This window comes from Micropterus dolomieu, linkage group LG19 (genome assembly GCF_021292245.1).
Source record: "Micropterus dolomieu isolate WLL.071019.BEF.003 ecotype Adirondacks linkage group LG19, ASM2129224v1, whole genome shotgun sequence".
Classification (NCBI taxonomy): Eukaryota; Metazoa; Chordata; class Actinopteri; order Centrarchiformes; family Centrarchidae; genus Micropterus; species Micropterus dolomieu.
In genome coordinates this window covers 8,220,934-8,236,035 of record NC_060168.1, presented here as the reverse complement: position 1 = coordinate 8,236,035, position 15,102 = coordinate 8,220,934, and the positions used below count along the sequence as shown (strand labels likewise).

Genomic DNA, 15,102 nt, shown 5'->3' with positions numbered 1-15,102 from the left:
CCACAAAAACCCTCACAAGCTTCATGCATGATTCAAGACGCTTCCCATCTGTAATGCCTTGAAAAATACATTTCATCTTAACTGTAATCAACAGAGCAAACAAGGAAGGCTACTGCAGAGACCAGCAGAAATCAGTGTGTGTCTATGGTAAGATTATAGGATAGCTCATTGATTAGAAACTGCATTTTATGCAACTGTAGTAATACAGACTGAAACAACATTCAACCACTGTGAAAATAACAATAGTTTTTCATTCAAATTGATTTTCTTGAAATGCATGTTGAAAAAAGGATGCTAAATTGCAAAAAAATAGGATGCATGAAGAAAAAACATTTGAGCAAATGAGATTCTGTATTGCTAATGGACGTACTTCTATAAGTCTATCACATGCTTTATCAAAGTAAGTCCTTCCTCTACAAGGGATAGTTGAACAATTTGGGATATAACTTGTTTGTTTTCTTGCAGAGAGTTAATTGAAACCACTGGTGCCACTCTCATGTCTGTACACTTAATATGTACATTAGCACACAAACAGGGTGAGACAGCTAGCCTGGTTCTGTCCAAAAGTAACAATATCTGCCTGCTAGCACCTTTAAAGCTCACTAATTAGGATTCTGTATCTTGTTTGTTTAATCCATGCAAAAATCAAATTGTAACAATACAAGATGCCGGTTTCAGAGGGGCTATTAAGCTAGCAGTAGCTTTATATTTAGCGTGCCAACAGTAGGATACTGCCAGTCTTCTCATCTAACTCTCAGCAAGTAACCAAAAGTGTATTACCGTGTTGAACTATTCCTTTAAAACCATCTCAGCACATTACACATAAATACAAAGTGGAGACTTTTCTTCAGACATGCTTCTGGGACTGGAATTACCTCATGGTGTACAGCAGTGTCCCATCGTCTTTGATCCTCAACAGTTTATTAGGCATGGTCATGTTATGAGCCACAGACTTTTTCCCATTGTGGAAGAAGGTGTCCGGAGTCCAGATTTTACTTGCCATCAGGTTGTTGAGGGGCAAAATATTCATTGGTCCATGAAATTTCAACCTCTCATCCTTCCAGCTTTGCCGGAAGAAAACATCTATGGTATACTCCTGTGGGTAGAGGGAATAAATAAGTGAATTAATGAAAGTGTATTTTTATTCTATTTTTGTTTCAACTCTCCACTATATGAAAGTGAGTCTTGTGTACAATAAAACAGGGCACTTTCCACTGCCCTGTTTTATTGAAGCTTACAAGCAGCATTTTCTTCACGACTGACTTCATCTGCCACTTTAAAACTGGCCACTGTATGGCCACTTTCTCTATTTGTCAAAGCTCCATCAAGGTGAGGACGGCACTCTCCATGTTCCTCTCAGCTCTCTGAGCTGCTGTGTTTTCCTAAGCTGGCTCTCAGGCCAAGACAACCCCTTGACCTACAATCCTCTGTTGTCAAAAGAAACCAAACACAAGGAAGGTTTTAGAGCAGAAACCACTGCTCTGTGAAAAGTGTGTACGTGTGAGAGTGGGTGTGCATGTTTGTGTGATTCACACGCAAGTGAGAGGGAGCGCAAGATAAATTCCTCCAGAGTTTCTTGTCACATTTGAAAGGCCTCTGACATTTAGATTGGGACACTGAAATGTCCACTGAAATCAAAACTTTTTCTTAGAGAATAGCATCTCTTACAACAAAATAATAATTCTGGTTAATTACAATTGGGGTTTTGTTTTTGTAGTTTTGGCTATTGGTTATGACAGCATTTAACCCACTAAAGTAATTTATGAGATCTGAGAATATGGAAACAAATCTAACAATCTAGGACATATAAGCAGTCAGATGATCAGACAAATTGCCTTTGTTTAATTCTGGCTCACCTAAGGGTTAGTTTAAGGATACATCCATCCATCCATCCATCGTCAACCGCTTATCCTGCGTACAGGGTTGCGGGGGGCTGGAGCCAATCCCAGCTTACATTGGGCGAGAGGCAGGGTACACCCTGGACAAGTCGCCAGTCCATCGTAGGGCCACACATAGACAGACAACCACTCACACTCACATTCACACCTAAGGACAATTTCAGAGACACCAATTAACCTAGCCTGCATGTCTTTGGATAGTGGGAGGAAGCCGGAGCACCCGGAGAGAACCCACGCGGACACGGGAAGAACATGCACACACACAGAAAGGCCGGGGTCACTGGGGCGACCTTCTTGCTGTGAGGCGACAGTGCTAACCACTGCACCACCGCGCCGCCCGTTTAAGGATACATTTGGTGTATATTTCTTAATGTCAACAAATCCCAAGAAAAGTCCAAAACCAACAAATAGTTTCTAGCTAAGATACAGCCTTATAATGCTTATTAATCTGCGCCAAAGACATGGTTAAAAACACAGTAATTAGCCACACTGTTGCACTGGGTAACATGTTCCTTCATTATGGAGAACATGGGCACTGTTGTTTATTTTGAGTCAATACCACATGTAATATCCTGCTGCCATACACACTCACTAGAGAACCAAACGTGTATTAATCCATGACTGAAAATAGTCCCCCAACAAAGGTATTTACTCCTGTTTAAGTAACATTTGCAAAACAACACAATGCCCAGTTGTTTTAAAGAGGTGGTATTATGCTCATTTTCAGGTTCAAAATCTTATTTAGGGGTTGTACCTGAACAAGTTTACATGATTAAATTTTCTAAAAACACCATATTTATTTCCATACTGCACATTGCTGCAGCTCCTCTTTTCTCCCTGTGTTGAAGGCTTCATTTTAGCTATGGACTGCTTGGAGGGTAGCTAGTGTTTGGAAGGGAGAGGAGAGGTGTGCTGCAGCTCAGTGTTTTTCCACGGATGGTTTTGTTTTTTTTATTGTTGCAGCAACAGTCAAAAGTCGGGTGACGTATTATAAATAGGTAGAAAGAAAGAAACCAAATAAATGCTGAGTTATTTTGAGCTTTAACTTAAATAGCATTACTGACTTCCGTCACATGACTTACATAATTTACTTACTTTAACCCAAATCATGATGTTTTTCTAAACCTAACCAAACTGCGACAGTTTCACAATGTTAACCACATGATTAATATCATGTGACTTATGTAACGTATTTAACGACCATATGTGTCGTTTTGATAGGCATGGACAAACACCATGGGTAGTGACGCTAATTTAGGAAAGGCTCATAAGTATCATTTTGGGAGGCATGGGTAAATGACCTATGTTGTCATTTAGGTTGGAGGACTTGTTACAATAAATTGAAGTCCCCTTTAATTAAGGCATGGTGTTATTACATAGACCACACCTAATATTTTCCAATGGATAAAACTGTAGCCAAAGACAATAAAGCTTTTTTACCTGTAATCAAAGATACCTTTGCCCTCTTTGTTTGGCTAATGCTCTTTTGAAGCTAAACACAGTATTTTTCCTGCTTTTTCTTCTTCTACTAATTACTTTTCTTTCATTTTCCAGCTTTGGCTGTTGCCAGACCTGCTATTAATCCTCTAAAGCAGCCACCTCAGCAATCAGCTGGATTGCTCTACAGTATCTGTCAGGTCACAGGAGAATATTTCACGTTGTGCAAGACTAGAACCTAAAATAGATCATATCTTTTCAGCCTTGTGTCCTATTTTGCTATTCCATAATGTGTATGAATAATAAAATGAATAAATAATATACTAATTTTTCAAACTTGATTATACATTAAGAAGATGTTACCCCATGGATTTTTTGAATCTGACATATTGGTAGATTACTCCTCAGGTTATAAACTCTAATGGCTGTAGCTACAGTACTCAGTGATGACCTTTGTCAGTGAAAGGAGATGCTGTTTTCAGCCCTGTCATCTGTTTGTCTCTCTGCCCATCTGTTTGATTGCAAGATTTAAAAGATAGAAAAAAAGAGACATCAGGAATGATGTGGCTAAAATTTGGCAGACAGATCAGATGTGGGTGATCTGGATCTGGGATTTCCGCCATGAGGTGATTTTTATTTTTTAGCCTTAACAACACAGTATTGTGTCTGAGACCTGTCCCGCTTGAGTGGTGGTTTATATTAAACTGAGTGCCTTCTAGTTTACATATCTTTCAGAGGCCACTGCATTGAACTCCAACATCATAATTGTTAAATCAATAGATCAATCACTAGGAAACAATAGAAGGGACACTGGTGATATGATGTGAAGGCGGGCACATGTTTCAGAATGATAAACAGGAAAGCCCAGGATAAACAAAGGAGTGACTTGAATAACAAGAGGACTTTCAATAATTTATAAGATGAAAATTGTCAGATGAATAGACGTCGTGCTGCAGTGTGGAAAACTCATCCCACTTCAGCATTGTGGTTGTGTGTGGAGAGAGAGAGATATGATGCAATTATGAAAGGAGGGAAAGTCATAATTAAACTAAAAATAAAATCTTTAAAGTGTGTTATGAACAGGAAGTACAAGGCTGTCCTCTGGAGCGGCCTTGTTCTCTAAGTGTTTATACAACAGGAAAGATGTGGGTGAATAATTAAACATAAAAAAATAAATGTCCAGGATCTGCTCTCACCATGTCTGTGTCTGAAACTGGTCCAAAGCTGGTGACGTAGATGTTTGTCTTCACCTCAGTTATCCTGTCTGGATAAGAGACAACAATTAGAGGCATCAAAACACCCAAAGGGATAAAAACAGAAGAAGAAGAGTTAAAAAGGCATTGAAGTGGGGAATGTGGGATTTTCTGTTTTGTACATAGTTTTCTACAAACTGTTTTCTCTGACCTCTCAGAACATTTAGTTTTACCGATTTTTAGCACAGGCAAGGAAATCTAACTGAATGTTAAAAGCTTTATTTTAATTGTTGTAAGGAGATGTCTTTCTATGGGTTTTATTGCACTTAAAATGTAATGAGTTTAAAGTAATAATGCTCCTTAATGTTTATGAAAAAAAACCCAATGATTAATGGTTGCCATTTTTTTTACTTAACAGCCATTCAATGTATTGTATATAATGTCTTATATTAGTTCCTGCGCAGCAATCACATTACCTTCCTACGCACGAATGATGGACTTTGTCCTCAACTGTATTAGAGCTGTTTTAAGTGACTGTTAATGAAAACGTTTCTTACTGCTGCTGCTTCACATTAAAAACATTCAATGTGTGAAACATGGGGAGGCCTTTTCTTTTTTTCCGCACAGTAACAGTATGAAAGAAGACAGGAAACAAGACGAGAGAGAGAGGTACGTCAAGCAACAAAGGTCCCATGGAATCAAACTCGGGACTTTGTGGTTATCTGGTATGTGCTTAAGGATCAGTTTTAAACTCTGCAGGGAATAATGGAAGAAAAAGGAAAATGAAGAGCTGCAGGCTACAGGCTGCACACCTCCAACTCCTCCAACTTCACTGTGACATGCTGTTGTGTCGAAAACTATTTTTGTTTGTCTGGCTGCACTGTAAACAGATACAGTTGATTTTCTGGTGTACTTCTGACAAAGTAACTGCTCAACGAGTGTTTGCTTTAGCATTATACTGTGCAAAACGTTTTTTGTCTGTAACTTCAATAGAATGTCTAAATGTGAGTAAATACACCATCTTCTGACCATGCACCAACAGTTCAGCACAATACAATTAAAAGATGCTATTTTTCACCTTCCAACTATACATGAATATCAGATTGAACTGTTGATGAAGCTATATTGTGTACAGACTTGCTTCACCTAACGTGACCTGTACGAGCCAAATTTATCCTAAATGTTCAACCTGACATGACAGATAGGAAGAGCAAAACCTCATGCTTCCTATTCAAGTGATAATGCACTATTGCATCAGTGCTGCTGCATCAGGTCCATTTGCTTTCACTACACTCTGTCTCCTTCAATAATTACTGAAGCTCGATCCCTCATGCTCGGTCAATTCAAAAAGCTTTCACGTTTTACTCTGCACTCTGTACTACACAGCAAACAGCATCTCACATACAATCTAAAGACATCATTACTCCTCAGTAAAGTGCCCTTATGCGTGGCAAGGCAAGCTGCCATACGTCCCTCTAACAAGGCATATTATGGAAATGCTTTCTTATTTATAAAGTAATGTAAATCAAAAGGAAGTGACATGTTGCCGGGTAATAGGTGCAATACATTTAGCAAAACATAACAGCGGGGTGCATTTATTAATGTAAACAAGGCATTTGTATATGAATCAGGTGGATTTAAAATGATCAGGTTTTTACTGCGGTTCACACAGGTCTCCACTTTGATTTATTTAAGGTGAAATGTTCATTGTGGAGGCACAAGTAAAAAACCATCTCACTTAAATATGTGCAGATGTACTGCACTGCTTTTCTTGTAAAAAAATATACAATCTGGTGCATTTTATCGTTAGGGAGGTGCTGCAACTTATTACAGTGAACTTCTCAATGGCTGTGTCTGAGATTGTTTACTATTATAGTCCATTATATTGTTTGTCATACATTTTATACTGGACTCACAGTGCAATGTTAAAAGTGGTATAAAATCTACAGTCACTACCCAAGAGATAAAATACCATCATGCATTGCCAAAATAGAAAAAATTACACATTATTTAGTCCTCTATATACAGTAGAATTCTGTGTACCGTATAGTGAGCACTGACTTAGGCACAACCAACACTTAATGCCACAACTGTGAATAAAAAGGTCAGTTATTGTTTTTTGAAATTACTCTATTCGCAGATGTCCTATAAAAGCACAACATACAGAAAAAGTGATCTTTGCTGTATAGGAGAATAAGAAGCCTGTCTCTATTTATCCTGTGTTAGTATTTAACAAGAGTCTGGCTATCAAGAGTTTTGTATAAAAGTTTTTCAAATCAAATCAAGTAGAATTTCATTTGTCCCCAGAGGGGCAATTGATTGTGCAGCAGAAAAAACAGTAATAACACACAATAACAAACAACCAGGGCAATTAAATAAATACAAAGTCTTTTCTAAAAGTCTTGTGGTTTGCTTTGTCCTTCCCAGAACATTGTCAATTCTTTTCTTATCAAAAATAGAAATAGAAGTCATCAAGTGTTTTCTTATTGTATTGTGGATGTTTACAAAATGATTGACTACATCATTATGAAGAGTTTTTTATATATTTTGTAGGTTTCAGAGCAGTGCTTTATTGTTTGGCATTGTTGACATAATTCTTGTTTATATATGCTTTTCTATTTATTCTATATAGTCAAATGAGAAGTGATCTCTTTGACCTTTATGAAGCTTCTTTTGCTTTATTTTTTTATTGTTTTTAATTTATTGTTTATGTTGTTGATCATATTTTGCTCTTGTATGGGGTTTGGTGACATTACCCAGATAATTATCTTTACATGTTTATTGGGTGTGTTATAGGAAATTCACCTGAATAGCCCTTAAAAAAGTTTTTTTCTTCCCTCGCCCCTTGCTTGGTCCGAGGGATTGGTTGCTGTTCTTTGTAAGCATGTACATGTACGGTATAGCAGGCTTATTTTCATTTGTTATATGAAATGTCTGATGAAGGTTGACTGGCCAACACATATATCATGTTTTGATAGTGTGGAAATTCTTTCATAAAAAAATTCACAACCTTGTATCAGAACCCCCCCCAAGAATAAACAATAAACAGAAGCATGTATGACAGCTCTGGTCCTTTTGCATTGTGTGAGTGGAGCAAATTCACAAGCAAAACTAAACATATTTGTACAAATGATGCATCCTCACAGTAGCAAAGCTACAAAAGCACAGCCCTCTGGGAAAATACAAGTTTACTATTTAAAAATATCCAGAGTGCATTCAATGCCTGAGGATGTTAAGACACTTATTTACAGGAACGAGGACATAAAAAAAAAGTCATAAATTTGTGCTTTTCATGTAGTCTGAATCATACAAATGGTACAGATGGGCCTGCTGAACCATGTTTAATTGGTCGGACGAAACCTGCCCGTGTTAGGGGACTGTGCATCCTGCTGTGCAACTATCCAAATGTCAACTTAACTCTTGCTAGTTTGGACACCAATAAACAGCATCAGCAAAATCCACCGTTGGAACGTGGGATGGATTCATTACAACTTTTCATTTGATGTCTTGTACTGTAGGTGAAGTGTTGTGTCTGTGTAATTGGTATGGCTAGCCTTTTAAGTTGACTTAGCAGACATTGTGGTTCTTCTAGTTGCATGAGCAGCAATAGTAACCTTGGCACCAAAATCATCATTTACAGGATCAACCTGTCCGACCAAAACACGCCACAATATCAACCACAGTACATACAACCCAAATGTTCAACAATATCCATTTAACAAAGGAAATATGTCTTTTTAGCCAGAACTCAGTAAAAAGATCAGAGCACCACAATGAGTAATAAACAATAATAAAATGTGTGACATGTCAAATTGTCCTCCGTGAAATCAATGTCAAACCTTATACAAAGGAAAAAGTTTGCATTTCAGCTTTAAGCTAGTGTGTTGTGAAAACAATATAGTTTTAAAGCTGCATTGATTGGTTAGCAGTTAGGTGTTAGCAAACTATTGCCTGTTTACTATCTCATGGCACGAGATCTCGTGATATTAAAACAATATTTCTCGTTGAGGTGAAAAGCTGTCTCACAATATCGGCATGATGGAGTGACAGGGTGAAATTTGCACTGAAGATGCAACCGCCACTTTGAGTGGCAACATTTTGGGTACCAGCGGAAACAATAAACGGCCACAGAGTGAAAGACAAGATACATGTATATGTGTTCACTTGTCTCGTGAACCCAATATCTTTTATTACTACAAGCGACACCTTTCATATTACACATATTCATAGTCATATTTGACTCAATGTTCTCATAAAAAAAGTGCAGCTTTAAAGATTCCATGTGACAGCTGAATCCAACTTTTACCTCTTCTTTAAACAGATGCATGAATGGATGTTTACGAACCAAGATAATCGGGGATGCTTTATCCAAAGACATGTGAGAAGCTTACTTGTGTTTGAGAGTTTATATATTACTCTGAACATTTGATTTGTCACCTCCTCTTGAAGAGGTAACCTTAACCATCAACAACATTTCTTTCTGGTGCTTATGACAAATTTACAGCTTCAGTTGGGTTTTTCACCTAAAAATCTTGCTTGGTGCAGCTTTAAAGCTGAAACATACTGTAATGTATAACTCTATGCGTGAAGTCACAGTTAGATGACTTTGTTTTTTGGTTGGAAAACAAATTAGTAGCAGAAGTGTGAATATGAACAGAAGTGAGCTGCCTCGCAGTCACACTAATGATGATGATGCGGGAGCTACTGTGCTTTCTGCATTCACTCTCTGTAGCCTGGCTTGATTTCAGTGAAAGTGACAGAAACCAATTGCTGCATTTTAAAATAGCTTGGTATTGCTTCAACACTTGAAACAGTCCACAAGTATGAAAAATAAATGCTGGATTAAGCTAGTTAAGGTTACAGTTTAGTCCACAGTAGTTACATTATAAACTGTATAGGCCTGTTTAACCATCAAATAGTGGGGGTTATATTGTATTTTCTATAAATAAATCTAAGAGAAATGTGCAGCCTAAACCCACACAGTTATTCATTCATTAGTGAAATGATTACAGTTGTTTTGTTTTATTCTCTCCCTGAAACCTTCTAGAAGCCCCAAGGGAACAAGTGGGTTCATCTTGAAAACCTCTGCCCTACATTCATCTTTTCCATCTTTATCGCTTGATAATCAGTGGAAGCTGTAAGATGTTTCAGCTCCCATCGCTTGTTCACTGCAATAACACACACCAGAGTGCTCATTGGGATAGATTTAAATGTCGCACAGGAAAAAACATCTAATCTCATCTGTGATGAGGCTTTTTCAGCCGCTATAATGAATGCGTTAAAAACCAAGGTCCAGTGAAGCGTTAACAGGTTTTTCCCACAGATGTGACATCCAGATCTAATGTGTCTACAGCATGGGAAATTCCATCTGATTGGCACATTAATGGGTTTTATCTGGGGTGTTGTTTTCCTACTGGGGTCAAATCTGATGAAATATACACTCACCGGCCACTTTATTAGGTACACCTTGCTAGTGCCGGGTTGGAGCCTTCAGAACCGCCTTAATTCTTTGTGGCATACTTTTAACAAGATGTTGGAAACATTCCTCAGAGACTTTAGTCCATATTGACATGATAGCATCACACAGTTGCTGCACATTTGTTGGCTGCGCATTCATGATGCAAATCTCCCGTTCCACCTCATCCCAAAGGTGCTCTGTTGGACTGAGGTCTGGTGACTGTGGAGGTTATTGGAGGACAGTGAACTCATTGTCATGTTCAAGAAACCAGTGTGAGATGATTTAAGCTTTGTGACATGGTGCATTATCCTGCTGGAAGTAGCCATCAGAAGATGGGTACACTGTGTCAGAAAGGGATGGACATGGTCAGCAACAATACTCAGGTTGGCTTCTGCTGCTGTAGCCCATCTGATTTAAGGTTCGACGTGTTGTGCATTCAGAGATGGTATTCTGCAAACCTTGGACGTAACGAACGGTTATTTGAGTTACTGTTGTCTTTCTGTCATCTAAAACCAGTCTGACCTCTGACATCAACAAGGCATTTTTGTCCACACAACTGCCGCTCACTGGATATTTTCTCTTTTTCGGACCAATCTCTTAAAACCCTAGAGATGGTTGTGCGTGAAAACCCCAGATCAGCAGTTTTGGAAATACTCAGAACAGGCCATCCAACAACCATGCCACGTTCAAAATCACTTAAATCCCCTTTCTTCCTCATTCTGATGCTCGGTTTAAACTTCAAAGTTGTCTTGACCACGTCTACATGCCTAAATGATGACTAGCGATTTGTGTTGACAAGCAATTGAACAGGTGTACCTAATAAAGTGCCCGGTGAGTGAATGTGCTCATAGTGCCATAAGGCACTTTAGATGAAAGTGTCTAATTTATGTTGTTGATGTTTTGTAATGTAGTTAATGTAACTTGTCATTCAAAATCAATATAGCTTTATTGATTCAATCCTATAAATACTATACTATATGTAAATAATATATGTACATTACGCTACAGTGTAGTAATAGGCCAAACATTTATGCTTTTCCTACACAGGAAATAAGCTAGCAGCACTAGTAGGTCCAGTTGTACAGGCTGAGCACTGCCAAAGGAGATCTGTTCCCCATATGGCAGCTCCTGGCCTGGACTGATGGCCCCAGGAATTTGAATTTCAAATGGCACCAAATCCTGTGGGAGGAGCTCAGCTTTGGGGTAAGGGGCCAGCTGGAAATGAGATGCCAAACATGGAGGATGATGGGAGAGGTGAGGATGGAAAGGGAAGCACTGTAGCGCAATGAGGCCACAGGAGGAGATGTGATTCTCATCAAGGACATACAAATGAAAGATATTGAAGCCTATCATGCATATGCTTATGTAGCTTAAAATTGATCTGACTGTTCAGAACCTCGGGAAAATCACTTTTTAATAGCTAAATTATATATATTTTATATTTTACACGGTATTATTATATTTTGTAATTCTATTTTTTGGTGGAAATTTTCCAACAGGAAGATTTTTCTGTAGTGTAGTGGTAGAACACTAACCATCCTGGCACATTTTACTCTATAGTAATCCAAGAAAGACTGGGCCGATGGATGAAATAAAGATAAAAATACAATATAAAAATTCTGTCACATTTTACTTCATGTTTATTTCATGTTACTACATCACTTCAACCATATCCCTACAGTTAAAGTAACATTACAACCATGCCGCACAACCTTACGGACACTGAAACAACATAAGTCATAAACTGCAGTGTAGTTCTGCACCCACAGTTTATTCCCTACAATATCCGACAGATTCAGCACGCATTTTCTGGAAAAACTTAAGCAAGAATATAGACCTCTGTGGGGTTAAGTGTGGCCAGTTTGGCTGCTGTTACTTTCCAGGAAGAGGAGTGAGTGTTATATAACCTAAATGTTTTGTGCACAGAGTGTGTCTGTCAGTTTATTCTTGAGGGGACTGCTGCCAAAGGTTTTCCGTACTACAAAAGCTGATGTTAAAGGAAGTGTCCTCATTCCAAATGAGCCATCAACCATAATAAATGGGGGCACAAAACACTCAAATGCACAGATATTAAATGATAAAGTTCTGAACATCCAATGATAGTAGATCATATCCTTACCCCCAAGACCAGGTCGTAGACGGTTGTCATATCCATCCAGCAGGCTGTCCAGGATCCGTGTGAACAGGGTGATATTGGTTTTAAAGGCATCAGATGTGGCATCGGCATTCACTGGCCTAGTCGACGGACACACAATAAGAAAATGACCAGCTGAGGGACCCTTCAACTAACGGGAATCTAATTACATTTTAAAAATGTGCTTAGACTCATATGACTTGACTTGAAGTATGAAGTCTCTTATCTGGGTGACTTCATATATGCACACACACACATACACATACACACTGTTTCTCCTCCACATGGATGACCCAGTTCAAGGCAGAACATTTGTGAGCCATCTGATCATGGAGCCAAAACACAACTAAATATGCAAATGTAATCAGAGCTAGAGATTCATGGTAAATCAATTCAGATAAGGTTCCCTCATTAAAGTTCGACATAATCACCACTGTGGACAGCTCTGGTGTAACAGCCTCAGGTTACATATTACTTTAAAAAGGGGAAGGGAATGTATACAATATTAATCAATTTTCACATCTGGGTATTATCTGTTTGGACCACATTCCTTTAATTACCATCAGTAAATGTGTTGGATCCCCGCGACGCTGTACGCAGGATAAGTTGATGATGGATGAATGGATGAATGGATGAATGGATGAAATGTGTTGGATTAATGTAGCCTACTTACTGGAGTTATAAGCTAATAGAAGAACAGAATAGAATAATACTATATTTCTTATTTTTAAGTATGTTGTCAAGTATAGCTGCAGTACAGAACAGCTAACATATTTTTAAGCTCAGTTATAGCATTGCATCAATAAGAGCACAGCTGTTCGATTAAAACATCACATAACCTGCGTGAGCATATGTAGGAAACCTTGCGTGGAGGGATTGATAAATTCACATTTATCATTAAACCTACATATAACTTAACCATAATCCACATCTTATCACTAAAGTGTATTGTTTCGTGTTGACATTAGCCTGCTAGTTTTCAAGGCTAGCTTGGTAGTTAATTAGTAACTAACGTAAAAAAATAAATAGCTGTTGACACTGTACATTTCTGAATACATTTTAGCTCATACATAAACATTATAGACTCTGACATCAATTGTATGCATTGTATGTTTTAATTATGTTGTGCGTACAGAACTCCTGGATGGAAATATCAGGAATTTTTAATGATCGCTTGGTGAAAAAAACTACAGAAGAGTTGACAAAACAGTGGCGAAATGGCTGCAAAGCCACAATTGCTGACAGTTACATCTAAAAAAAAAAATTTTAACCAATGCAACCAATTCAGCTGATTCAAGAATATCAACATACTGTGTTTGTATCTGTTTTTATAAAAACATATCACACATATCGTGTGGTTTGGCAAGGCTTACAGGAGGTTTTCCTGTTCTTCCTTTTGTTTCACAGCAGACATTTTGACTCGTCAAATTATAAAAAGCACAAGTGTTACTAATAACATTAATGATGGCTCTGTCCTATTCAAGTGTTCCAGTTTGTGACAGTGAGCCAGCATTTAGGTCCAAAATACCAGGACCCAGAAAATGAAGCAGCTAAGCACAATTCAGCCATAACATATTATTTACACCTGTGCTTTTACTGCTGTGACATGTCAAACTGTCTTCCGTGAAAAAGGCCTTTAGCGAACACCACTAGATAATGGAGAATTTGGCAGTCCTAGATAGGTTTTTTAGAATCTGTACATTGCAGGAGACATAATGGAGCCTCACGAGAGATTCAGTGGCTAAATTGCCTCCCATGCCTCTGACATTAGCTGCTTCTTTCTTTTGCCAACTGTCCTCTGTGGTGAGCACTCACATGACCTAAACTGTCACTCCCAGTATCAAAAGACAACTTTACACCTCATGTGATAATGTGAGATGTCCTCTGATAAAACAGCGTCTATAGTGGCTGCCTGGCTTCAGTGAAAATGAAGGTGCAAAAGACACATTTTCAGACATATCAGTGTAAACCTAACTACACTCATAGAGATTTAAAAAAGACAATTTATTCATACTTGTTTTGTCCTTGAAAAAAAAATAGAAATAGGCTATTAAAACAACAATTAGTCTGTTACAGAGTCCTATGTTTCTTTTTCATTTTGTCTTCTTTCATAGATGAAATAATAAAATTCAAGCTATTTGTGATATTAAATGACTTTGGAAACCAGAATTGTTTAGGCCAACTTCAGAAATATATACTTTCAACTGCAATTGGCTACATTTTTTAACAAGGCAGGACTTCCTAGCTCGATAATTACCCACATGCCCTCGGGATTACTTTTACTGTCAGACCGAGAATACTGAAATCGGTAAACTGCCTCTCCCCCTGAGGGAGTGTGTTGTGTGCCCGCTGAAAATGAGTCCATGCATGAAGAAAACGTGATAAATAGAGACCTCCGGTCCGTCCCCAGAGACACAGTGAGTGATCCTCGGCCTGCAGCTCGTATCGTCGCTTCAAGGCGTCTCCCAAAAAGACTCACCTGGTTTTCCAGAGAGCTGTGAGCGCCAGCAGGCAGATGAGAAGTGGAGAAGCGCTCTCTCTGCTCCACATGGCTGCTTCAACACCTACACGCAGCAGGGCAGCCGCTGTAATGAATGGAGGGTTTAACCGGATTGACATGCCAGTGGATTTAAATGTGACCTATACAATCATTATATCCATCACCTATTTCTGGGGATTCCCTTTAGCACGCAAAAAATAAAAAAGATGTTGGGGAAGAAGAAGCAGCAGAGACAGCAAGTGATAGCAATTAGTATTCACTGACACGTCCCACGCCTCCACTCACTGAACATTACTGTTACCAAAAATATTGTCAGTGCACCCATTTGAACCTGTATCCCCAATTTAGACGATTAAAAAAATCAGAAAATAACCAATAATATTAAAGAAAATGTGGAAGAGAGATCAAGGTCCTCTCCCACGCTTTCCAGCATCTCCTCAGATAATAAATAATCATAGTATAAACGTTTCCTTTGTGTTTGA

At 38.4% G+C, this 15,102-nt stretch overlaps 1 protein-coding gene across 1 annotated transcript in view; it reads right to left on the bottom strand.

Moving 5' to 3' along the window:
• The window catches only part of LOC123957564 (gamma-aminobutyric acid receptor subunit alpha-2), a 30,349-nt gene extending 15,679 nt beyond the window's left edge, over positions 1-14,670 (bottom strand). Inside the window, exons 1-4 of the mRNA XM_046030449.1 lie at positions 14,600-14,670; positions 12,106-12,221; positions 4,532-4,599; positions 876-1,096 (exon numbers count right to left, since the gene is read on the bottom strand). Of these exons, the coding sequence (XP_045886405.1) occupies positions 876-1,096; positions 4,532-4,599; positions 12,106-12,221; positions 14,600-14,670 (476 nt within the window). The remainder of the gene's footprint in view (positions 1-875; positions 1,097-4,531; positions 4,600-12,105; positions 12,222-14,599) is intronic.
• Positions 14,671-15,102: the final 432 nt, after the last annotated feature.